The sequence below is a fragment of the Harmonia axyridis genome, chromosome 6, assembly GCF_914767665.1.
Source record: "Harmonia axyridis chromosome 6, icHarAxyr1.1, whole genome shotgun sequence".
Taxonomy (NCBI): Eukaryota; Metazoa; Arthropoda; class Insecta; order Coleoptera; family Coccinellidae; genus Harmonia; species Harmonia axyridis.
The window spans coordinates 37,780,465-37,807,055 of record NC_059506.1 but is presented as its reverse complement, the minus strand read 5'-3'; the positions used below and the strand labels follow the sequence as shown (position 1 = coordinate 37,807,055).

The 26,591-nt window shown below is 39.3% G+C and overlaps 2 protein-coding genes across 2 annotated transcripts in view; one reads left to right on the top strand and one right to left on the bottom strand.

Annotated features, from left to right (window-relative positions):
- Positions 1-26,591, top strand: part of LOC123681856 (G protein-activated inward rectifier potassium channel 3-like) — a 161,760-nt gene that overhangs the window by 95,328 nt on the left and 39,841 nt on the right. The window lies entirely within an intron of this gene.
- LOC123681857 (probable phospholipid hydroperoxide glutathione peroxidase) lies at positions 21,673-22,706 on the bottom strand. Its single transcript, XM_045620183.1, has one exon. The coding sequence runs from the start codon at positions 22,549-22,551 to the stop codon at positions 21,850-21,852; it is 702 nt and encodes a 233-aa protein (XP_045476139.1). The 5' UTR covers positions 22,552-22,706; the 3' UTR covers positions 21,673-21,849.

Below are 26,591 nucleotides of genomic sequence, written 5' to 3'. Positions count from 1 at the left end.
TTCACTTATGGCTTAAGACTTCTGAAAGTACATTTTTTCCACAATCCTGTCTATCTAATGAAGTCAATTTTTACTTTGATTAGCGCACCTTCTCCAAAATGGTAGCCAACGTAACTTTTGTATGAAAAAACTGTCCTCTTAATTTCTTTCGTGATAAGATTTGATGTTTAGCTGATATTTTTAATCCCAGTTTTCCTGTAAATTTTTCTTCATTCTAAAACCCCAGCACCTACTGAGTGTTGTACCACACTGCGTAAAATATTGATTAGAAGTAGGCATGATCAAACCGTGAATTCTTTCGAAAGGCAGTGGGAACTGCACAGATCGCTCGAATTCAAACTTTCTCCCAAACTGAAATGAAACGTCAACGGAAACTGAACTGAAAACATTCAAGACTTCCGAAAACACCTCCAGTAGCGTAGAAGAATGGCTTTTTCGCCAAGATTCCACACCGTATATCCTCCAATATCGAATCCCCCGTAATTAAATAACTCGAAGGTGACCTTGACGTCGACGTCGGTCCAATAAACCGTTCGAAAACACGTGAAGGCCCTCAGCAGCCGCTGCTGTCCCGACAGCATAAACCCGAAAGGGAGCGAGAACAGAAAGACTGCTGCTTTACGAGCCGATTCCGAGAGAGAGCCTAGCGAGCGCTTCGATCCCATTTCACGACAGAAGCCCTGGAGGACGGAATAAAACTCCGATAAACAATTTGGAGGATCCACTCCGTCCCCCCCGAGGTCCACCGCGATAATCCTCCGGAAGTTTGATTGTTATCCTGGGTCGTGAGTGGTGGACGGCGACAACGAAGACTTAATTGATTCGAGTCCCATCGGGACGACAGACCGATTGGAGGATGTGGTTTTGACCCGTCGAATTCGAATATCGTCATGGGAAAATCAGAGTGTGTGTGAAAGAATTGTTCTAACTGGCCAATTGAAAAGTCCCCGGTCTACCATGGTAAAACACATTTTTTGGCAATATTCGATTTTATTATTCAACATAGTTGTTACCTTCGAGGACGATACAGCGATTATAGCGATCTTTCAACTTTTCGATACCATTTTTGTAGTACAATTTGTATTTCGTTTCAAAATAGGCCTCAGTTTCGGCTATTACTTCTACATTGAAGCTAAATTTCTTTCCAGCGAGCATTCTTTTGAGGTCTGAGAACAGGAAAATGTCGCTGGGGGCCAGATCTGGCGAATGCGGTGGATGCAGAAGCAATTCGAAGCCCAATTCATGCAATGTTGCCATTGTTTTCATTGATTTGTGATACGGCGCATTGTCTTGATGAAACAGCACCTTTTTTTCTTCAAATGGGGCCGTTTTTTTAAAATTTCATCCTTCAAACGATCCAATAACGCTATATAACGATCGATGTTGATGGCTCGGCCCTTTTGGAGGTAATCAATGAATATTATACCTCGCGCATCGCAGAATACTGATGCCATAACCTTGCCAGCTGACTGTTGTATTTTTCCTCGCTTTGGATTAGGTTCATCGTGTGCAGTACACTCAGCTGACTGTCGATTGAACTCCGGACTGAAATGATGGAGCCATGTTCCATCTATTGTCACATATCTACGCAGAAATTCAGGTTTTTTGCACTAAAACATCTTCAAACACTGCTCAGAATCATTAACACGTTGTTGCTTTCAATCGATTGTGAGCTCGCGCGGCACCCATTTTGCACACAGCTTTCTCATGTACAAATATTCGTGAATGGTATGATGTACACGCTCAGATGATATCCTCAAAATGTCTGCTATCTCGATCAACTTCACTTTACGGTCATTCAAAATTATTTTGTTTTCTTTTTTAATTTTTTCGTCGGTGACAGCCTCTTTTGGGCGTCACTGCGTTCGCCGTCTTCGGTGTTCATTTCAAGTTTAACCTTAGCATACCAATCAATGATGGTTGATTGTCCTGGTGCAGACCGCGGAAACTCTTCATCAAGCCAAGATTTTGCTTCAACTGTATTTTTTCCCTTCAAAAAGCAATATTATCAGCAAACGAATTTTTTCCATCTCTTTCCAAATGACAAAAGTAGCTACACTCACAACGCAATATCTCACAAACTAATGGCCGGACTGCTGTCAGATTTTGACACGTATCGTTTAAAGGTTGGTACTTACTAAAAATCATATGGATTTAATACTAGCACCGCCATCTGTGCATCAGACCGGTTACTTTTCAATTGGCCTAATATATCATTGTTCCCATTTCACAATAAATAATTATTAGTGTCTCCATATTATACGCGCTGTACATAAAGTCCACCATATGCGCGCAGGGGCATAAAATCCGCCGTAACGGCACCACTAACTACTCAATAAAACATAATACGTAATGAACAAAGCCATAACACGAAAAAAATCGCCCTATATGATTCAATCGCCCTGCCCACTCCACCCTTCCCTCCTACCGATAAACGATAATTTATGCAGGTTTCCGTCTCGTCTCCATAGAAATGCAATAATTGAAAACGGCCCGGTTTAACGACTTCAATTATTTCGGTTTTGTCGATGATAAATTGCCGACGGCCGTTCAGCTTTGTGCGCGTCCCCGGTCCGGAACCAACAAAACAGCCCCCCCAATCCCTTCTCCCCGCGCTGCACCCCCCGGTCCGTCGATATTATTCGAATTCCATTATGTTGCAGCGATAATAATCCTGTTATGCACTTGGTCCTCTCCATCCGGGCTAAATTGACCAACTACCGATAGGGACGGAATAACTTTTCGGTATTTTGTGCAATAATTCTGCGATCGTACCGTTGTTTACATGTTCCGATGGACCGGGGGGGGTTTATTTATCGGATATTGGCAACACTGCGCCTTCGGGAATGCGAAATTGGACTTTAAATTACGGCAGGAAATCGAGTCGAATTATTGAATGTCGTCGTCGGGTTTTGGAGTTCGGTAGCTTGAGGCGACATCTGTTGTCAGATCGCTGATTTATGCAGTTATGTTTGCTGAATTGCGAATGGAATATTCGATATATTATATAGATATAGCCTTTCTATGTTACGACTTATGAGTCGATTTTCCTCAAGTTTTTAATTTTGAATAAAATCATTCGACACCAAGACCAATTTCGCTTTTATAAAGGGTGTTTTTTTAGAGCTATAGAACTTTAAATTGCAATAAAACAACGATGGATTATTCGATTGACATGAATTTTATTTATCCGCAAGATAATCTTGTGGCATTACATTTTAAATATGATTTCTGGCATATGACCGCCACGGCTGGCTCGGATGTAGTCCAATCTGGACGTCCAATTTTCGATTACTTTTTCCAACATTTGTGGCCGTATATCGGCAATAACACGGCGAATGTTGTCTTCCAAATGGTCAAGGATTTGTGGCTTATCCGCATAGACCAATGACTTTACATAGCCCCCAAAGAAATTAGTCTGGTGGTGTTAAATCACAAGATCTTGGAGGCCAATTCACAGGTCCAAAACGTGAAATTGGGCGGTCACCAAACGTGTCTCTCAATAAATCGATTGTGGCACGAGCTGTGTGACATGTTGCGCCGTCTTGCTGGAACCACAGCTCCTGGACATCACGGTTGTTCAATTCAGGAATGAAAAAGTTAGTAATCATGGCTCTATACCGATCACCATTGACTGTAACGTTCTGGCCATCATCGTTTTTGAAGAAGTACGGACCAATGATTCCACCAGCCCATAAAGCGCACCAAACAGTCAGTTTTTCTGGATGTAACGGTGTTTCGACATACACTTGAGGATTAGCAAATGCGGCAGTTGTTTTTGTTGACATAGCTATTCAACCAGAAGTGTGCTTCATCGCTAAACAAAATTCGCTTATGAAAATCGGGAACAACGGCAATCTCATTTTGGGCCCATTCGACGAATCTACGCCTTACTTGATGATCGTTTGGCTTCATTTCTGGCACGAGTTGGATTTTGTAAGCACGCACACCAAGATCCTTCCGCAAAATCTTCCATAAAGTGGATGGACACAGATCCAATTCCTGTGCTCGATGGCGGATTCATTTTGAACAATTATCAGAACCTGATTTTTCCATTGAAATTTTAAATTCTTCCTTTTTTTGATTGATTTTTGAGATCTAAAAAAAATGTAATGTTGTTTTCTCTAACTGCTGTAGTTCCAGAGATCCCATCATCAGACATCGAATTCAAACCACCCTGTACATTCTATAGATGACGCAAAGTAATTCCCACCGAATTCATCTTCTTATCGTTTATAGCCACTCTTCACCTCAAGTTCGATAACATTGTCTACGACGTCGACGCACCCGTAAAAAATGATTGCAAAACGATATCGCCGAAAAAAGGCCCACCATAAAACGATGATCTCGAAAGTTAAGCCGCCCAGTCACTCCAAAACAAACCGCTTTATCTTTATTTATCAAGTTTTATTGCACCCGTCAGTCACAATTATCTAGAGAAATGGCGATATTTAAACTGAACATCGACGCTACGAATCGCCAGTAGAAGTGCTAATCATATAGCTGGTCGAAGACTGAACGGATAGTCATCCAAAGAGCGAGCGGATAGTCATTCGAAGACCTAACGGATAGTCATCAATAGAACGAACGAATAGCCACTCAAAGATGCCCCAGATCGAGATCCCCAACGGAATCTACCCCGGCCGAACCGTGACAATCAAGGGTTCCATACCATGTGAATGCGACGACTTCCAGATAAACTTCATGAGGGGCCCCGAAGGGACCCCTACGGGGACCGTCGGTTTCCACATGAACTTCAGGATGCACCAGGACAGGGTTGCCACCAACTCTTTCCAGCACGGACATTGGGAGCACGAGATCAGCCATCCAGGACTTCCGGTGAAGCATTGCGGCAGGTTCAGGATCGACGTCAAGTGCGAGACCGACGGCTATGTGGTCTTCGTGGACGGCGTCCAATTCTGCACGTTTCCTTTGAGGTTGCCTTACGAGCAGATCACCCATATGTGCGTCTCAGGCGGCTTAGATTTGGAAGGTCTGGCGTGGCGTTGAAGGATTTTGTTGGTGTATGTTATTTTGAGTAATAAATTATTGGATTGAAGTATTTTATTTCGATGATTGTCTTCAGGTGTTTGTTGAGATTTTTTTTTAAGAAGTTAAGAATTTGAGGAATGTTGGAAAACTTTTTTAATCTCTTATTAGACTAGGCCTTATTTGTGGCTATATTTATGTTTCTCTTTGTTTTTTCTTCGTGATCTTATCGGGTCTTTCTGATATATTTAGGTATTTATTTCAATATATTTAGAGTTAATATCAAACGTTGATTCACCATGGGACATAAGAAGTGCGTTCTTTATGAAGAAACTCGCGAATTGAGTGAAATATCGTATCACTGATATGTTTTCATTTCCGCGCGCTTCTTGTCAAATTTGATAGTTTATGTTGGAGACAAAATTTGCTTAATGAAATTGACATATGCTTCCTCTATCTATATTTATTAGGAGGGTTACACCTACTTTTTCCACAAAACGAACTGAACTGTCTATCGAATAATCCATCGTTGTTTTATTGCAATTTAAAGTTCTATAGCTCCAAAAAAGACAACCTTTACATCCCGACCATCTACGACTTACTATGAAACCTTATCTCCATCATCCCCAGGTGCTGCTAGGATATAAAAACAGGAGTAAGTTCGAAGTACGATGAAGAAGAAGGATAAAATTGATTAGAGAAAAGCTTCAGAACTCCAGATTCAAATTTTTGGAAAATTCAGAGAAAATTTACAAAAAAAAACCTTTTTTGGGGTTTAAAATGCTTCCAAGAGAGATAGAGCGAAACTAATTTCATTGATCTTGATCTTTCAAATAAATGGCTATCGACCGCAGTCTTCCAGCCTGTTATATACAGTTTCTTTAAGAAAAATTTAAAATAGGAAGCAACACCTTGATGGTATTAAGAACGAAAAAGAAAGAATGAATCTTCTCCAACACATTATTATCTGAAAATTTTTAATACAGCGGTCTCCTCGACAAAACGAGAAACCAGTTAATAAACTCGCCATCTAGATAGCTACAAGCCCCAAAACGAGAACAACCCGTAAACAATGCGTATATAATAAACCCCTATACGTTTCGGAATTTACAGCAGAATTTCCACGCAACGCGTCATAAAGACAAATCTCTACAGTACAATACTGTAAAGGCCCATCGGGACAGAAACGCAATTCCTCCCATTCACGCGAAAACGGCCGCGGGTATCTTCCCCACCGCACAAAGACCGCAATATTCCCAATATACATAATATACACGAACAACGACCAGCCTATACGCGTCCTCCCACCAAACCGACCAGCTGACGTCCGTTGTAGGATCCGGCAGCGTCGCCGATATCTGCGACAACAATACCTGGCGAGATAATTCATATTCGGCCCGGGGTCGTTCGGAAAAGCGACACCTGTTATGCAGGGTGGTGGGGTGGGGGGTGTTCGTTAACGTGAGCCTCTCCCTCTCCTATCGCCCGATCGTATACGTATGCTAGCTTGCCTGGCGGGGACAATAGGTGCTTTTTAATTCCCACTACGTCGCCGTATATTCGGGACTCGAAAGTGTAGTTTAACGTATTGGATTTTAGGCGCGGTCGAGTGCTCTCCAAGGTTCGAGGTTATGTTCTGCGGATTTGGGTTTGGAGTGATTGAGGGTTGTTGGTGTAATGGGTGGCGATGTATGAGGAATATTTCGTATATAGTGTCCCAAAATTAATGCCAGATTTGAATTTGATAGACAGCAGATTTTTACGTCTTTTGATTATAATTTTTGTATTAAATCATGAAATACATAGGATAGGGTTATTTATAGAATAACACATGATGCAAATGTCCTCAACGGCTTTGCATACAAAAACGCGCTCATTTGTCGAAATTTTCCGCTAGCAGTCTACATAAATGGGGCTGAATTTCGTTGATGAAACGTTGAATCTCTTTCTTCAATGCACCCGTGGTTGTGGACTTGTTAACATAGACCTGTGATTTCAAATGACCCCATTGAAATCATTCTAATAGTGTTTATAAATCACACGATCTAAGGGGCCAAATCTGATGACCGAAACGAGAGGGTAGACGACCTGGAAAAGTCTTATGCAGTAATTGAAGTGTTGCATGGGCTGTATGGCATGTGTGACTATATTTGTTGAAACTACATATTGGCCACATTAAAATCATTCAATTTTGGCAAAAGAACTGTGATATCTTGTCGCGATATCGAGCACCAATAACAATCACCCTCTTAACCAGCCTCATTTTAAAAAAAGGATGGTCCGATTATGCCTCCAGCCCAAAATGCACACCAAACAGTGACGCTTCCTGTCACGATTCATTTGTTTTTCGACAATCACATGTGGGTTTTCAGAACCTCAAATTCGGCAATTTTGGAGATTAACAAACTCATCAAGGTGGAAATGTGCTTTCATTATTTTTGAAATATTGTTCAACAATGAAGCCACGTAGTTCCGCCGTGTAACGCTCCATTTTTACTAACTCTAAACAAAGTATATTAAAACTGCATTGGCTATCAGCCGCAGTAGTCAATCTACATTGCCCTATATTGTCCTATACATTATTCTGTGTCTTAGGGATCAATAAAGAATTGAATTGAATTGAAATACTACTTTGCTGCCTAGTTAAACAAATAACTATTTTTTCAATTAACTTCAGTATTTACTTCGGTCATTCTCCGATTCATAGACCGCAAACGGCGCAAACACCTCCCCACCCCAACCAAAATTCTGGCAGCGCCATTGATCAAAACTATCAACTGTTTTCAAGATCATAACCAAATAACTCTAATAACCTACTATCTTTATGTTCTTTATTCCACATTAACAAATCTCCAACAATTAACCACAATTCCAAAAGTAATGTTATAATCAAGTAATTAGAACACAACCCTGTATCATTCCTTTCCTGAGCATCCCCGCCCTCATTTACAAAATTAACGAATCCCACGCGATAATAATTCCGCGTGCCACAATCCAGATAACGATCGTAACATCGCAATCTACCCAAAACCGACACGGTTGCAACAAACCAAAACACGTTATTATCTGATACCCAGCGCCAACTACCAGTTAACAACGTCCAAAACTAAATTAGCCGACGGTTCGGAAACTCAGAACGCTGTTTTGCAGCCTCCACGGACTGCTCCCGGGGGTGAGGGGTAAAAGGAACACGATAAGCCGCTGTTACACAATTCAGCAATTGTACTTACACCTTGGAAACGAAGCTGCAGACTCGGTCGTACAAGAGAAGTGAATTACTACAGTTGGGGATAAAGGATTGCTTTCTGGGAGAGGCTGTCAGCATTAAGGGATGCCGTTGGGCTGTTCTTATTCCGTTCGGGGAAGAAAACGACGTTGCTAGGTGGTGGTTTTTGCGGGATGCTGTTATGATTCTATAATCTTTCCACTCTCGCTGGTTTAGTGCTTGCGTTTTCCACTATTTCGCGAGCGAGCACGTCAATTTATTATGAAGCCTTATTAATCTTAAAAGTGGTAACTTCAAGAGAAGCGGCAAGGCTTTGTCTGATGGTAAAAGGGAAGTTTAGTCTCGATAGTTCCGCTGTCTCTTCAAAATTCGTTCCGCCTACATATTTTTCACTGCCAATACGCTCTATTAGTAATGACGTCACACTCCGCCATTTTTGGTTCTCCTGTCAGTGTTCGGAATCCAAACAAATAAATTGTCATTTGAATTAGTACGGTGTCGTTGAAGGAATTGGCTTATTTTTATAAATAAGAGTATTTGAGGAACGATTTCAGTATTAATTGATAGACAGAAGGAACGAGGTTAATAGCAGTAAGTTTGAATCCTGTATCATTCCCCAGATTTTGTTAAAAGCCGTGTTTATTAGTTCGAACTTACTGGCATTAATCTCGTTCCTTCTGTCTATCAATTAATAGTAAAATCGTTGCTTGAATAATCTTATTTATCAAAATAGGCCAATTTCTTCAACGACAACGTACTAATTTGAATGACAATTGATTTGTTTGGATTCCGAACACTGACAGGAGAACCAAAAATGGCGGCGTGTGACGTCACACTAATAGATCGTATTACTAATACCTTTTCGAAATTCAAAATTACGTACAATAAACTGCAAGACATTTACTTCCATTTTCAGCTACAAGAGCCCAAAAAAAAACTCGACAACACCTCTCAACAAAACCTCAACTTCCTCCTAACCTCCACTTTTAGGTTAGAACTGCTCAACTGCTCCACCTACGTAACGAACTTCCCGAATCCGCCGGAAGAGGTCGCATCGTATGCAACCGCACCAATTAAAGATATCTCACGTTCGCCGAAGTGGAGGATCGATCGACCACGTACGGGGGTGTCGAATCAACACCCCCCTTACCCCCCTCAGCGTTGCGGTTATCTGCGACTCGGGCGGCTGAATATTTCATCGCGTTTGCCGAAAGTGTCCCACCATCGAACTCGATGTAACCAATTGCGGTTGCCGCCACAAAGAGAATATCATATCAAATGGCGCAAGGCCGTCGACTGATCGACGCTGCCGCATGATATGTCAACGTAATTCAAGTTGATGAGCGTATACACGTTTACCAGAGCATTTGGTGGTATCGATTTTGATAGGTAGTGGTAATATGATTAAGGGCGAAGGATTGTGAAAAAAGCTAATGAGATCTGAAGTAAATCTAGATATTTGAAAAGAATCAATCATTGGTATGTTAAGTTTGAACGTGGTGAACTGAGCTTCGAAGACGGCGAACGTAGTGGACGCCCAAAAGAGGCTGTCACCGACGAAAAAATCAAAAAAGTCCACAACATAATATTGAATGACCGTAAAGTGAAGTTGGTCGAGATAGCAGACATTGTGAAGATATCATCTGAACGTGAACATCATATCATTCACGAATATATGTACATGAGAAAGCTGTGTGCAAAATGGGTGCCGCGCGAGCTCACAATCGATCAAAAGCAACAACGTATTAATGATTCTGAGTAGTGTTTGAAGCTGTTCAAGTGCAATAAAGCAGAATTTTTGCGTCGATGTGACAATGGATGAAACATTGCTCCATCATTTCACTCCGGAGTCCAATCGACAGTCAGCTGAGTGGACTGCACACGATGAACCGAATCCAATGCGAGGAAACACACAACAGTCAGCTGGCAAGGTTATGGCATCCGTATTCTGAGATGCGCAAGGTACAATATTCATTGATTACCTACAAAAGGGCCAGACTATCGACAGCGATTATTATATAGCATTCTTGGATCGTTTAAAGGATGAAATCGTTAGAAAACGGCCCCATTTGAACAAAAAAAAGGTGCTGTTTCATCAAGACAATCCACCGTGTCACAAATCAATGAAAACAATGACGAAATTGCATGAATTGGGCTTCGAATTGCTTCTGCATCCACTGTATTCGCCAGATCTGGCTCCCAGCGACTTTTTCCTGTTCTCAGACCTCAAAAGAAAGCTCGCTGGAAAGAAATTTAGCGCCAATGAAGAAGTAATCGCCGAAACTGAGGCCTATTTTGAAGCGAGAGACAAATCGTACTACAAAAATGTTATGGAAAAGTTGGAAGATCGCTTTAATCGCTGTATCGCCCTCGAAGGCAACTATGTTGAATAATAAAATCGAATTTTGCCAAAAAAAATGTGTTTTCCTATGGAATACCGGGGACTTTTCAGTTACTCTGTAAGTCTAAGAACAAATCTCGCAAATATCGACTTTCCAGAAGTCGAACTAAATTAAACGTTTCAAACTATCGACAACAATCATTAAAAGTGCTAAGCACGTTATTCAAAACTACGAATCAGAGGTCACAACCGTCAAACGTCACTGGTGACGTCCCCTATAATACGCGTTTACAGCGATTTAATTGGAGCATCGAAGAGCACTTAGCGGTACGTGAATCAACACTACAACATAGACGTTAACTCCCACGAAAGATAGACCTGGGCGATAAGGGCCTTGGTTGTTTTCGGCTTTAATTCGTCGTTCTCGACGCCACGCGAAACAACACAACTCGTTATTTTATTAAAGGCGATAATTTATTCATCTTCCAACCGGCGGCTCGTCGACGACGACGTAACAAATTCATTTTCGGCAAAGTGAGCCACGCAACTCTTCCCTCCCCCGTCTGGCCTACGTTGGGGGCGGTTGGGGGCACCACTAACCGCCGGGGGATTAAATATTCATCGCGTTATCATAGACTGACGAGAGGCGTTAGGAAACCGTTCGAAAGCCCCCTTATAATTTGTTTAGTAGGTTTATTGTTCTGGGGGTTGAATGGCGGTGTGCTTGGCTGTCGCCAGAAGCCGATGAATAATGGAGGGTTTGGAGGTATAGTCGGAGAGAATGGAGGGACTTGGATTGTTTTGTTCGATTCAGTTCTGGTATTGCGTAACACTTGATCAGTCGTATACAGGGTGTTCTTTAATTGATGGTACAAAGGAAATGACAAATTCCTAGGATTGTTTCAAGAAAAAAAAGTCCTATAAACATGCGCTCGCAAGCGTTTTTTTTTCGAGATGTGGGCTGAAATGTCATCGATCCTTTTTCGAAGATGAAAGGGGCTGGCACTTGCAGTGCATCGTCAAGATTCTATTATTTAATAATAATAAACTCATTTATTATTATTATTATTATTATTACCACCTAGTCACTATAATTACCGAAAAATTTTAACTAGTGACTATGTGGTATAATGAATAATATAATCTTGAAGATGCACTATAAGTGCCAGCCCCCTTTCATCTTCAAAAAGAAGCGATGGCATTACAGTTTCGAAAACTATGCGTTTGCAGGCCTTTTCACACGAGTGAGAATAGTTATTTATAATACAAGTGCAGAAGGCATTGATATTCTTCCACGAGTTCAAAATTCAAAAACGAGCCACGAAGTGGCGAGTTTTGGAATGAACGAGTGGTAGAATGAGCCTTCTGTACGAGTATTATACATTATTTTCTCTAATTCATTGCATTTTCATTGAAATTAATGAAATAATTCCATAAATATAATTTAGTGATTTTTGCATTGAAAAATGTTGCTTGGCAGAACTGATTTCTTCAAGGCAAATTGATGAATTGACAGATAAAGCCGTGGAGGAAAGTTCGGAGTACTAACATAGAATATTAAAATATAACCATGAAAACTGTGCGTTTCTGATATATTCTCGCACGATTTTGTTTTACAAGATGTGGAAGAATGAACGGAATAACCACAGAATTAGAGAAAATGACTTTCTCCACATGTTGCACACTATACTTTTCCTACAACTGCTATGGAAAGTAGCGTATTCTTCACAGCTTACTCAATTTCAAAACTATGTATTGCTCATATTGTGGGAAATATTATTTCGCACGGCACTTTGCTCACACCTCGCTTGGTAGACCAATGAAATTGGGGTTTTGAGTCGTTTCTATGGAAACGCAATAAATTAGCACATACTGTCAACGAAGGCCATTTTGATTTGAATCAAGTACATTACTTGAATTATTGAAATTTGTGCAGTTGTAGGAAAGGTATAGAGTGCAACATGTGGAGAAAGTTCTTTTCTCTAATTCTGTGGTTATTCCGTTCATTCTTCCACATCTTGTAGAACAAAATCGTGCGAGAATATATCAGAAACGCACAGTTTTCATGGTTATATTTTATTATTCTATGTTGGTACTCCGAACTTTCCGCCACGGCTTTATCTGTCAATTCATCAATTTGCCTTAAAAAAATCATTTCTGCCAACCAACATTTTTCAATGCAAAAATCACTAAAATATATTTATGGAAATATTTCATTAATTTCAATGGAAATGCTATGAATCAGAGAAAATAATGTATAATTCTCGTACAGAATGCTCATTCTACCACTCGTTCATTCCAAAACTCGCCACTTCGTGGCTCGTTTTTGAATTTTGAACTCGTGGAAGAATATCAATGCCTTCTGCACTTGTATTATAAATAACTATTCTCGCTCGCCTTTCAGGCTCGTGCCTCAAACTTCCACACTCGCGAAAAAGTTAGACTTTCCCCACTTGTTGCACAAATGTACTATTTCCTACAAGTCCACAAATTTAAATGACTCGAGTAATGTACCTAATTCAATTCAAAATGGCCTTCGTTGACAGTATCTGTTTATTTCTTGCGTTTCCATAGAAACGACTTTTCACTAGCCCAATTTCATTGATATATCAAGTATGGGCAAAGTGCCGTAAGAAATAATATTTCTCACAGTATGAGCAATACATATTTTTGAAATTGAGTAAGCTAAGAAGAGTACGCTACTTTCCATAGCAGTTGTAGAAAAAATAATTCTTGATTTTTGTGGTTTTGTGTTTACAATTTTCACAGGTCCAGCAGTAAATAAACAATGCGAATCTTCAAATGGCTTATATCTAACTGAACATAGATAAGACGCTTCAGATAACAGTTCTGCTTGACATAATATGTCATTAAAACAGAGCTGTGAAAAATGAACCACAACATGGGTAACCCAGTCTGAACGGCAACCCTCGTATCATTACGGCATAATCAATTACGAACAACTGAAACGGAAAACAATTAAACACCTGCCCTTTCATACGATAGGCGAATTTAATTTATGTATACAATTGTGCGGTTCATCGAATACACGTGTTTCACCCTTGTCTTCCGTTCCTGGGGCAAAAAAACACCAAATTCTCGCCACCTCGCACAAAAGCCGTCGAACGAACAACATTCCGAAATAATAATCGTAAACAGCGAAGACGCTCGCGCCGCGGCGCCATCAACGTCAAACCTTCTCGCGCGCCTTGCACAAAGGAACAATGCCTAATGATTAATTAATCGGGGGGTGGTTGAACGCGCCCCCATTATTCAAACGGGCCGATAAAAGCGTAGAAACCGGCGGCGGCACCTGAAGTTGAAACCATCATCATCATTCGATACCGAATTCGGGCGAAACAAACGTCCGCGCGAACGTATTTCGCCCTCGTTAAGGTCGCGCCGCTGGAGGGAGATCAATGCTAATTGCCGTTTTCGCGCAAAAATTTATGCCTTCCTAATGGGCCCGCATACGAGACTGATGGGGCTAGGAGGTGCTTTGTCGATCGCGACTCATTAGTTCGTTAGCGTTAGGGGTGTTTTAGATACACCCCTAACGGAAACTGGGGCAGGATTGACCTATGTCAAAAAAAAATTACATCAGTTTTGAGTTACCGGCCAGAGGCAATAAAGTGACTTTACTATGGTACCAGAGCATTGTGGTGTTGAAGGAAATGAAAAAGCCTATGAACTGCATCAAGGTTAACACCTGCAGGGCTTGAGCCCTTCTTTGGGCTAGGAAAAGACCAATATAAGGCAGTGGTCCAGCAACGAAAGTTGAATAACAGGATAACCCACTGGACAAACACTCTTGGACTTAGTCAGACCAAGAAATTCGTGATGATTTCACCTTCCTATGCCAGAAAGCTCTTGAAGCAGTCACGAGCTGAGCTTCGGGTGATGGTGGGACTGCTGACGGGGCACTGTCGGTACAAACAGCATTCTGATATTGTTGATCTAGAAGACAATCACCGCTGGAAAATCAGGAAATGCCATAGAGTAATAAACATAGATAGAGGGAGTATACGAAATTTTTACATGTCCCCAATATGGTTAGTTAACGTTGTCGGATTGTGATATATTTTCAAAACCACAATTTTACTGTATCGTTATGATTGTATATTATATTGAATGAAATATGTTTATTTGAGTGATTCCCGATTAAATATGCAAATTTGAATATTTGGAATCCGATATTTTTCCTAATTGTAGAATTTATAATAAGCAGAATATTTATTATTTTCTGTATCTACCTGTTGAAATCCAAGTTTTGGCAACTTTTGCTCTCTTAGTATCATCGGTTGTTTCACGTCGTTTGAAGTTTGTTTTCTGTATTTCAGATATATTTAGATATTTATTTCAATATATTTCGGGTTAATATGAAACGTTGATTCACTATGGGACGTAAGAAGTGCGTTCTTTGTGGAGAAACTCGCGAATTGAGTGAAATATCGTATCACTGATATGTTTTCATTTCCTCGCGCTTCATGTCAAATTTGATAGTTCATGTTGTGGACAATATTTGCTTACCGAAAACAACATAATATGCTCCCTTTATCTATTTTTATTACTTTGTTTGAGAGAAACGCGACAAAACCTTACTACAACGACCAACGCCTCTCTTATATCGATCACACCAAACGCAAAACGAAGCGACGATGAAAATATCCAGCCGGTTATTGAGCCGAACGCAATCTTTCAGAATCGAAGGCGTTCTGTATCGACTAACTAAGCACCCCCTACTACCGCCCACCACCTCCTCCTCTCTCTACCCTCCCGAGCAACACCACCCCCCAGGCCGCGTTCCGCGAGGCGGAGGTGCTGTCTGCGACAGGAGCCTTCTTCCTGCAAAACCCCAAGATCCCCGCAGGAATTTCTTTCGTCTCACCGAGGCCTACTTTGTCCCAGGCTGATGAATATTCTCCGGTTGATTAACCTGACGGCTCCGTTTTGAATGGACCGTCTGTATTGTTTGTCTTTGAGGGTTTGGAGGGGTTGGGTTGAGGGTTGAGTTTCAGACGACTGCGAGGACTTAAGAACCGCAGAATTGACGGGGTCTATGTTGATATTTCGAGAGGCCGGGAGATCGACTCCTCCATTGTGATGGAGTTGATGAAATTCATACTTCGTGACGTAAAAATGTAACACCAAGAAGGCGTTGGAATTTGTGGGTCAAATTTGGTGAAAATATTTAACTGGTAGAAGGTTGTAATGAATCATAATCAAATTCAAACATGTGTGAAGGATAATGAGGATAACAGACATCCCTCAAGAAAAAGTGCTTACCGTAGACACGTGTTTCGAGCTTGCTTTTTTTTTCTCCAAGTGTTGTTTATCCTAACACTTTTTGACCTTACTGATGAGGGGCGACAGCCCAAAAAGCACTTTTTTTTAGGGATGTCCGTTAATCTTCTTTTGTAATTAAATTCAAAATACATCGATTCTAAGATGGTATTGGAGTGCCCAAGAGAAATCTCGATGAAATAGAGAAGAAAAACAAGGTCTTCTTAATCTGGGTTGCCGGCCACTCGGGCATTAGAGGGAATGAAGAGGCCAACACACATGCCAGAAAAGAAGCACAAACTCCTTTCTTCGGCCTGGAACCTTTCTGTGGCGTAGACCAATATACCTACAAGGAAGAGTTTCAGGAGATAGAAGAAAACGAAATAGAAACACTCTGGTGGAATCTTCCTGGTTTGGATCACTCCAAAAAGATTCTTCGAACCTTTGACTCTACGAGATCCAAGAAGTATCTGGATCTCAGTAAAAATATGCTACACCTTCTCACTGGATTCCTCACAAGGCATTGTCGCCTTAAGAAACACCTCATGAGAATGGGTCTAAAAGAAAATGACGAGTGCAGATTCTTTGAGGAGGAGGAAGAAACTCCGGATCACCTGGTGACGGAATGCCTCGCCATCGCTAGCCAACGCGAAACCTGCTTTGGACAAGGAACTTGTAGAAGTGAGGAATTAGCTTCTTTGAAGCCAAACCAGTTATTGGAGTTCATTAGTACTCTGGAACTGGAAGGCGAGCTGTAAATCATGTTATGGAGAGAATAGCTCTGATGAGGGGCACAATAGACCATTAGATCGCAGTGTAATGGAACCTCCTTAATTCAGTCTAATCTAAAAATTCAAAATATTCTAGAAGCCATGAAAAATTCAACATTTTTTTGTTGCTACGGTCCAAATTCTCAGAAAATATTTTGGCGTTGGGACATGGCATGCCATTAAACTCTGCAATCACCTCACCGAGTGATCACCGGTAAAAGCGGTCCCCCCTTGGCTTGTCAACAGCCTAGGATGGTATAACAGGTAAATTTTAGGAAACCTTTCCGCCCTAGAATCGAAAAATTGGTTCCTAAAAAGGCAGAGGAAACACTCGTCAGTGTTCAACGTAAGCATAAGGATGTGTAAAGCCATGGGATAACTATACCATATTAAAGATCCAGAAGAATTTTCCTAGAGGACCAATCATGGCAAACATTGTAGGTGCGTCATCTCTCAAGGGAGTACGGTGTTTCGTCTCGAGATCGATATATATATTGGACTATTCAGTTAGCAATCCAGCGATTTCTGCTTAAGACGTCCTCTCACACCACCGTGAAGAGGTAACTCTGCTGCAACGTGGCGGCTCCCTTAAACCCTCCAGAGCCACATTAAAGTGTGGCGCGACACCCATAACGCCACCTCTCGGGCAAACAGAGTCACTACTGTTTAAATTGCCACCCTGACGCTCATATACATGGAAATCCCCAAAATGTAATTTAGAATTATTCGAAAGGATAATTGACAACCCTGTAGAAAATTGCTGCGGCGCAACACGAAACCAAAATAAAAACCCCAAGGGAACGCACGTATCCCCTCCCTAAGCCGAACGGAAGTCGGCATACCGCACGCATATATTCATCCCGTAAATCCTCCCCGCTCTGCCAAAGCCGGAAAAACCGGCAAGGTACCTGGATAATACACCCCCTCCCGCCTCATCGAAATTTAAAAATGCGAATCTTCGGTTTGCAAATCGGAATCGACCGCGACGGGTCACATTTGTTCGACGAGAACCGACGCTCACGTCAGAGCGTCTATACGTTTCTTTTCGGCGTCCCATTTCGCATCCAATATTCATTTCGGATCTTCGCAAATGAGTTTAGGATCTTATCCTATATGTGCGGGCGGAGGGATCCTTTTTCCGCGTATTCCGAGGATTAGCGTGGCCCCCCTGTCGTTTTCGTATTTTAAATAAGGTATGGGACGGATGTCGGCACTGTCGTTAATAAAAAAAAATTGTCGTGATTACGTCGAAACGGTTCTTCGTAGGTTGAGGGGATGTTGCTTACTCTGCAATGGTAGAATCCCGGTTGGCACAAATTTTTCAGCCTGACGTACAATAATAGATATAGGGCAAAATACAAAAATACCATCAATATTTTTTCATTCTTATTTAGGGTTGAATAATAACAGGATTATATTCATATCTATTTCTTTTTTATTTTCTGATCACCTCCGACATCAATTAACAATACTGGTACTAAGTGTTAGTAAATGATATTATAACTTCTCATAAACAAGTTCAGGCCATAATTTTATGAACTTACAGTTACTAAGGGTGTTTTTTTTAGAGCTATAGAACTTTAAATTGCAATAAAACAAAGATGGATTATTCGATTGACATAAATTTTATTTATCCGCAAGATAATCTTGTGACATTACATTTTAAATATGATTTCTGGCATATGACCGCCACGGCTGGCTCGGATGTAGTCCAATCTGGACGTCCAATTTTCGATTACTTTTTCCAACATTTGTGGCCGTATATCGGCAATAACACGACGAATGTTGTCTTCCAAATGGTCAAGGGTTTGTGGCGTATCCGCATAGACCAATGACTTTACATAGCCCTACAGAAAGTAGTCTAGCGGTGTTAAATAACAAGATATTGGAGGCCAATTCACAGGTCCAAAACGTGAAATTAGGCGGTCACCAAACGTGTCTTTCAATAAATCGATTGTGGCACAAGCTGTGTGACATGTTGCGCCGTTTTGTTGGAACCACAGCTCCTGGACATCATGGTTGTTCAATTCAGGAATGAAAAAGTTAGTAATCATGGCTCTATACCGATCACCATTGACTGTAACGTTCTGGCCATCATCGTTTTTGAAGAAGTACGGACCAATGATTCCACCAGCCCATAAAGCGCACCAAACAATTAGTTTTTCTGGATGTAACGGTGTTTCGACATACACTTGAGGATTAGCTTCACTCCAAATGCTGCAGTTTTGTTTGTTGACGTAGCCATTCAACCAGAAGTTGTCGACAATAAAATGGACGTAGTGCGCGATACGTATTCCGCACAGATCTATTAATTTCGAAATAAAATTACACTATTTGCAAGCGTTGTTCAGGCCTGAGTCTATTCATGATGAATTGCCAAACCAAACTAAGAATAAATCACTTGACAGTAATGCCAACTTAAAGTTATATACCTCGAAAAAAAACACCGGTTATATCCTGAATTATTCGTCACAGACACCTCGAATAAAAACATTTTTCAAACTTCAAGTTCCGCTCTAAAACATAGTGAGGTTTCAAGTGCGTAGCCCATGTCCAGAAGAAGTGGCAGCTTCGGGAAAATTATCAATTTTTTCTTTGAAAATTTCAGACTTTTGCCTATAATTCATGAAATAATGTACTGATCGCCCAACTGCAAGCATTATCGGAATCTACATAGTGGAATCAATCAAAAAAAAAATGATACAGGAACTTTTTTTATTTCAAAAAATGTTCTAACTGTTAGATATAGAAAATTTCACGAATATTTTTGGACGAAAAATTTGGAGACCAATAATAAACGTACTACAATGCTTCGCAAGAAAATATCATGTTTTATTGTACCTTTAAATATAAAACTTTTATAGAGGCGCTGTTTATATTCGGACTATTCCAAAATATACCATTGGCATTTTATGCCACGATCGCACGATCTACTTTCATTATTCGTCTCATTTCAAGTCCTAATCCCAGAAATATTCCCAAGATCCCTGTTGAAATTCCTTCCTTGTTCTAGTTCCCTAATGAATCTCATCGCAAACAAGATTACCAACTGCTTTTGCTCAGGTCGTTGAAATTTCCGAATCAACTCCCAGTGACGCTCTCCCCCCTAGCTGCAACCTTCCCGAATGGAAAATAAATAAATAAGACCCGGTAAGGAAGCTGATGAAACGATTAAAACTTCAGGCAACGGCGAATTTTCAATGGGTTATCTTAAACTCCTGAACCTTCGGTAACTTATAAACTGGGGGCTTAATGTTATTAAACGTCTTCGGAAAATTCATTACATTATCGGAGAAATCCGAACTTTTCTCTCTTATTGGAAATTCCTCATTGAATTAACGCTGTAAAGTGGGGACAAAGGGTAGAATGAAGCGCAAGATGAAAAGATCATAGATGACAATGAATTCCGCATAAATTTATTATAATAATAATTATGAAGAAGTATCATATAATAATGAATAGAATCAATATTTGGAATACTTGCATGAACAATTAGAGATATTTCTATATCAAAAGCTATGAACTATCATGAATTAAATCTAATTTCTTATCAAAGATTTGTTAAAAATCAAAGAGTGATGGTACCTAACATAGAAGTTTCAATAAATTCATTCTTGAGCACTGATTTAATATTTCATCATAAGAATTATTTGTGGTTTCTTGAAAAAAATTAATTTGTTGAAAACATTTTAGTGCATCTGAATTGAGTGTAACAAAGTGAAAACTTATCAATCCAATGCATTCACTGAGGCATTGGAATTCTCTCTGAATTGAACAACATAATCAGAAAGAAGTTTATTCTAATAGAACTATTTGAATCTTCAATATTTTAACATATTCTGGATCTAATAATATTTTCATATAGTAAATGGAATTCTACCTGAACAACATAATTCAGTAAGTAATCCATTCTAATAGAACTATTTTGAATCTGCAATATTTGAAAATATTCTGGGTCAAATAATATCCACATAAAGTAAATGGAATTGTACCTGAACAATTTCGTTCAGTTTGTATTTTTTTCTGATAGAACTAATTTGAATCTACAATATTTGAACATATTCTGGATCCAATGTCTTCATGTAGTAATTATTTTTTTGCCAACATACTATCGCAACTATCTCATTGAATTAACGCTATGGAGTGGGGACAAAGTGTAGAATGAACCTGATATGAAAAGTTCATAGATGACAATGAATTCCGCATAAATTGAAGCAAAAATGAATTTTTTTTTTTTAAATAATTAGGAAAAAGTATGATAATGAATAGAATCAATATTTGGAATCCTTAAATGAACAATTACAGAAATGTTTATATCAAAACCTATGAACTGTTATGAATTTAATCTCATTCCTCATTATGAATTCATAAAAATTCAAAGAGTGATGGTACCTAACATAGAAGTTTCAATGAATTCAATCTTTGAGCACTGATCTCATATCTTATCATAAGAATAATTTGTGGTTTCTTTTCTTGAAGAAAAATTAATTTGTTAAAAACATTTTAGTGCATTTGGATTTAGTGTAACAAAATGAAAAGTTATCAATTCAATATATGTATTCACTAAGCTAATGGAATTATCCTTGAACTGAACAACATAATTCAGAAATAAGTTTATTCTAATGGAACCATTTGGAATCTTTTGAAAATATTCTGAATCTAATATCTTCATAAAGTAAATGGAATTCTACCAGAACAAATAATTGAGTAAGTAATTTATTCAAATAGAACTATTTTGAATCTGCAATATTTAAACATATGCAATAATATCCACATAGAGTAAATGGAATTGTACCTGAACAAAATTATTCAATATGTAATTTTTTCTGATAGTACTATTTTGAATACAGAATATTCAAACATATTCTGGATCCAATGTCTTCATATAGTAATTATTTCTTCGCTAACATACGATCTCAATTATATTTCGAAAACATTGCCATAGATATAAAAAAAATTTGCATAAAACTCACATTATCATGACTAAGCACTAATCTAAATTTGAGTTTATGACTTATTCATTCCTAGTTAAATAGAATGAATCATCAATGAAACAAAATATGTTACTTAAATACTTTATTTGTACTTCAATACAAAACAGAAGTTAAATTAGTTAAAGACCTAACACATGAATATTTTGAACATTAAACATTAAAAAAGGCATCAGGTTCAGAACATAAAACAAAAATTTCTTTCAAAACAAACAAAAAGTATTAACGAGTTTAAGTTGAATCGAAAGTCTACCATAACTTCTCCAATGACTCGACCAACGTTAAAGGTTTGGTGGATGAGGCATAACGTTCCACCGGTACTCCATCCTTGTTAACGATGAACTTTGTGAAATTCCATTTGATGTCTTTACCAGTCGCTTTGCCTGAAGTCACTTCTGATAGTTTTTCTTTAAGAAACTGCCATAGAGGGCTAGCATTCTTTCCATTCACATTTATTTTATCGAACATATCGAATTTAACTCCTTTATTATCAGCAAATGCCTTAATTTTCTCACAAGTGCCTGATTCCTGTGAACCGAACTGATTGCAGGGAAAAGCAAGTATTCTCAATCCTTTCGATTCAGCATATTTATCATGCAATTCGACAAATTGTTCATAGTTACTTTTAGTGTGACCACATCTTGAAGCAACATTGACAATTATGCATACATTGCCTCTGTATTTTTCTAAAGATATCTCGTTACCGTCAATATCTTTTACTGTAAATTCGTAGATGGAATCAGCAGTTATTTTGGATTCCTCTTCAGTTACCTCTGGTTCGGTACCATTTTCCATTTCAACATCAACTTCTTTCGGAGTAATATCCTCTTTTACTGGCTTTTTATCGGCGGGCTTTTTGGTCTTGGACGCTTTTTTGACAGTTTTAGGTGATTTTTTCTCAATTACCGTTTCACTTTTAGGTTTGGAGCTAGATCTGGTTGTAGGAGCCATTATTTAATTGAATGTGATGCAACGGGTGTATAACTTTAGTTTCCCAAAGGATTGTAGAGGAAATTTTCAGAAAACTTGGGAGGTAAGCGTGATTTGAATTTTGTATCGGTTGTAACTTAACCGCGAAACGATTTTTAACCTAACATTCATCCAGCCTAATATCCATAGAGCAGGATTGCATCATAGTTGCCAACTGTAGATACCAAGTGCCCTCTTGCGGATATTTAAGGTACCTCAATTACGAGTACATTCTAGTTAGTTTTCTATATTTTGCAGCGAATGAAAGAAAGAAATTGCGTTCGTCATGGTAATTGAGCCAATTCTATAAAGTCAAAGGACGTAACACAGTAACGTTCTTTTCAACTCTTTACGAACGAACAATCAAGCAGTTGAAATTTGCAATTAAAACTACGTTCCGTGATTTAATTTTCATAGAGAACGGCAACTCCTTTGGCACTTCGCTTTGTGAGCCTTTTTTTTCGTCTCGGCATCTCTAGCGAAAGCCAACCGTCGAGCTCTCAATTTCTCGCAGTTTAATCTTTCTCCCGTTCATTCGGATTCGATTCATACGAGCAGGGTTTTTGCGTCCGCTAGGTTGGGAGTTACGTTTGCGACTGAGTTCGCAATGTTCGCATTGTTTGACGCTACCTCGGCGAGAGGTGGCGCGTTCCGCAACTATCGGGGCACCGTAATCTCAGCATCTCGGAATGGAGCAGCCATCAAAAAGCTATTTATCTCTGCAGGCGATATCTGAGAGGCATTAATTGACTTTTAAACGTACAAACGAGACGGTCGGATGCCCCCCAGTGCCGGCGGATCCTAAATTGCCCCTTAAAAGGTTTTCTTATTGGACCGTGTTATCCGGGGGTGCGTTCCGCGATGATTTAAAAGAACTCGGGCGAAATGAGGCGCTTTGCCCAAGTTTAGAGTATCGAATGAGTTTTCTGCAGTGATTTTGTTTGAGGGTTTCGAGTACTGTTTGTGTTTGTGTTCTTATTTTTATCGGAGTTACGGAAGAGGGTTTCAGAATTTTCTTTGTATTCTACTCGGGAGTCTTTATTGTTTCTGCTGCTGGTTTATCTACAAATAGATAAATAAACGTCGTGCAATGTTTGGATTTAGGTATTTATCAAGCCAAGTAGCTTGACATTTTAACCAACTACTTGACTTGAAAATCAAGCTCGTGAAAAATTACATACTTGAGCTTGACTTACTTGATTTTAGATATTTTTGGCTTGACTTGATATCAAGCTACTTGATATTACTCGAGCTTGGTATGCACGCGTCGCACGGCATAGATTTCGTGCGCGCTTAGACTGAATAAGGGGATTCCTCGAGCGCCGAGAGACGGAAGCATTCGCCAGTGTGACTTTATTACCAGTTTTCTTACATTTCTATGAAATCTATTAGGCCCAGTTTCACCAAACAGCACTTGATCCCAGATTGATTAAACTCCGCTTGTTACTAAAGCAGGCTTAACAGTGTTTTCTGTTTCACCATGCAGCAACCCGTCCGAAGATGATCGCGATTAACCAAATCGCGATTAAATAGTCAAACCATTTGGCAACGTTGTGAACAAGAAGATATATAGGGTTCTGTATAGTATTAGCAGTGATGACCACCATTGGCGCTAGGTGTCAGGTGTCATTCATTCATAACTCATAACATTTCAAATCATTTGTCATCGTGATCTAAGGCCTCACTTAAGAGCTCATCATCATTTAGCCCTAAACCGTCCACTGCTGGACATAGGCCTCCCCAAGGCATTTCCATCTTTCTCTATTCTGTGCGGCTTCCATCCAGTTGGTGTGGATTCTTTTCAAGTCATCGGTCCATGACCATCTCATTGGAGGTCGGCCTCGGCTTCGCTTGTCTGCTCTTGGTCGCCATTCCAGAATTTCCTCCTTAAGATCTCAGTCAAGATTAAAGCATTTGGTGAAACTGGGCCTAAGATGCCTCATGTGTCTTAGATCCTGGATGGAAAATTATGAAATCAAACAAAGCCTGTAGGTTTCTCAATATTAAGAAACAAGTTTTTGTTATCATTTCGAGATGGATAGAGAAACTGACAGGTTTCCTGTATATAAATCATAATCTATACAAGATTAAATCAAATCAAACAAACTGACAGTCGAAGGATGAAAACTGACACTTATGCGTCAAATATTCACGGTTGCCAACTGAGCGATTCTTATCCGATTAATGAAATGAAAGACAAACTCGTCGTGAACGGCACCACCGCAATGCAAATCGACCCAAACCATAGATTCAATTCAGGGCTAACCTCTTCGAAATACCATCGCGACAAAAACTTAATTCCGATTGACAAAACCGCCAAATCTTCCGATTCAAAAGCGGGGCCCTCTATCCGTTCAGGGGATGAGGCTACACCCTTTCTTTCTACCGATTCAGGCTTCGGGCTACCCAAAGCAGCGGCTAATACCTGTTTTTGTTTGGTTTCAATTTAGGGGCACAATCGACGTTAGGGAGAACACAGGAGAGTGTAATGTAAGGCCCAGTCAAAGCCGCTTTTAATGGGAAACTGTTGGGCGAAACCTTTGTTTGTTGGTGGATAGAATTTTTTTTTTAATTTGGTATTTTATGCGTTTGGCGCGTTTGTTATAGTATCGATGAAAATATGCCTTTGAGGCAGGTTTTGAGGTTAGTATTAATATGGTTGTTTGTATTCATACAAGGCTACAAGGGTTGATTAGAGATTTCTCAATTTTATTTTACATTTTAGAGTTGGATAAAATGAAATCGAATTAATTTTCCCAACTATTTCGATATTAACGATACCTGTTTGGTAAACAATGTGGTTTTTTCAAATTAATTTTAATTTTGACATTGTTCTTATAATATTTGTGGATATGTCAGAGTAATAAACATAGATAGAGGGAGCTTATGTCAATTTCAGTAAGCAAATTTTGTCCCCAACATGAACTATCAAATTTGACATGAAGCGCGTGCAAATGAAAACATATCAGAGATACGATATTTCACTCAATTCGCGAGTTTTTCCACAAAGAACGCACTTCTTATGTCCCATAGTGAATCTACGTTTCATATTAACTCTAAATTTATTGAGATAAATACCTAAATATATCAGAAATTCAGAAAAAAAACTTCAAACGCGCCAAACGACGTGAAACAACCGATGACACTAGGAGAGCAAAAGTTGCCAAACCTTGGATTTCAGCAGGTAGATACAGAAAATGATAAATATTCTGCTTATCATAAATTCGACAATTAGGAAAAATATCGGATTCCAAATATTCAAATTTGCATATTTAATCGAGAATCACTCAAATGAATATATTTCATCCGATATAATATACATTCATAACGATATATCAGAATTGTGGATTTGAAAATATATCACAATCCGACAACGTAATCTAACCATGTTGGGGACATGTAAAACTTGCGTATACTCCCTCTATCTATGTTTATCTCTCTATAGTGGATACCAATTTCGTTTTATATTATTTGATAATTAATTTCCATCAAGTCTGGAATAAAAACGAGAGATCAAAGGGAAAAGTGCTTTCCTCATTTTTGAACTATCGAAATATTATCGTAGGTAATTGCACAAGTGCATCAAAATTACCGATAATTTTGCATGACAGCGTGTTGTCATAAAAACTGCATGAGTTCATTTTCATTTTTGGAGAAAGAGCCCGACACCGAAGGTGGAGGGCTCTTTCTCCAAAAATGAAAATGACCGAATGCAGTTTTTCAAAGAAAACACGCTGGAATGCGAAATTATCCGGTAATTTTGATGCACGAGTGTAATTCGGGGGAATATTTCCCGAATAAACTGTTACATTACCTGTCAAACTGATTTAGAATGGAATTGCCATAGATTGGAACTGTGTAAGATGCATAGAAACTAAGCATCTATGAACAGAACAATTATCGCAGTGCAGTTTCGCTTCCTACAATGCAATTATCGCTGTAATTTTCGATAATTGTTCTCCAGATACATAGAATTTTTGACAGGAGGGAAATATTCCATCTAATGGCTTCAAAAATGAAAT

Coding starts and splice junctions, on each gene's coding strand:
- LOC123681857 (XM_045620183.1), bottom strand. CDS start 22,551: ATGGCTCCTACAACCAGATCTAGCTCCAAACCTAAAAGTGAAACGGTA.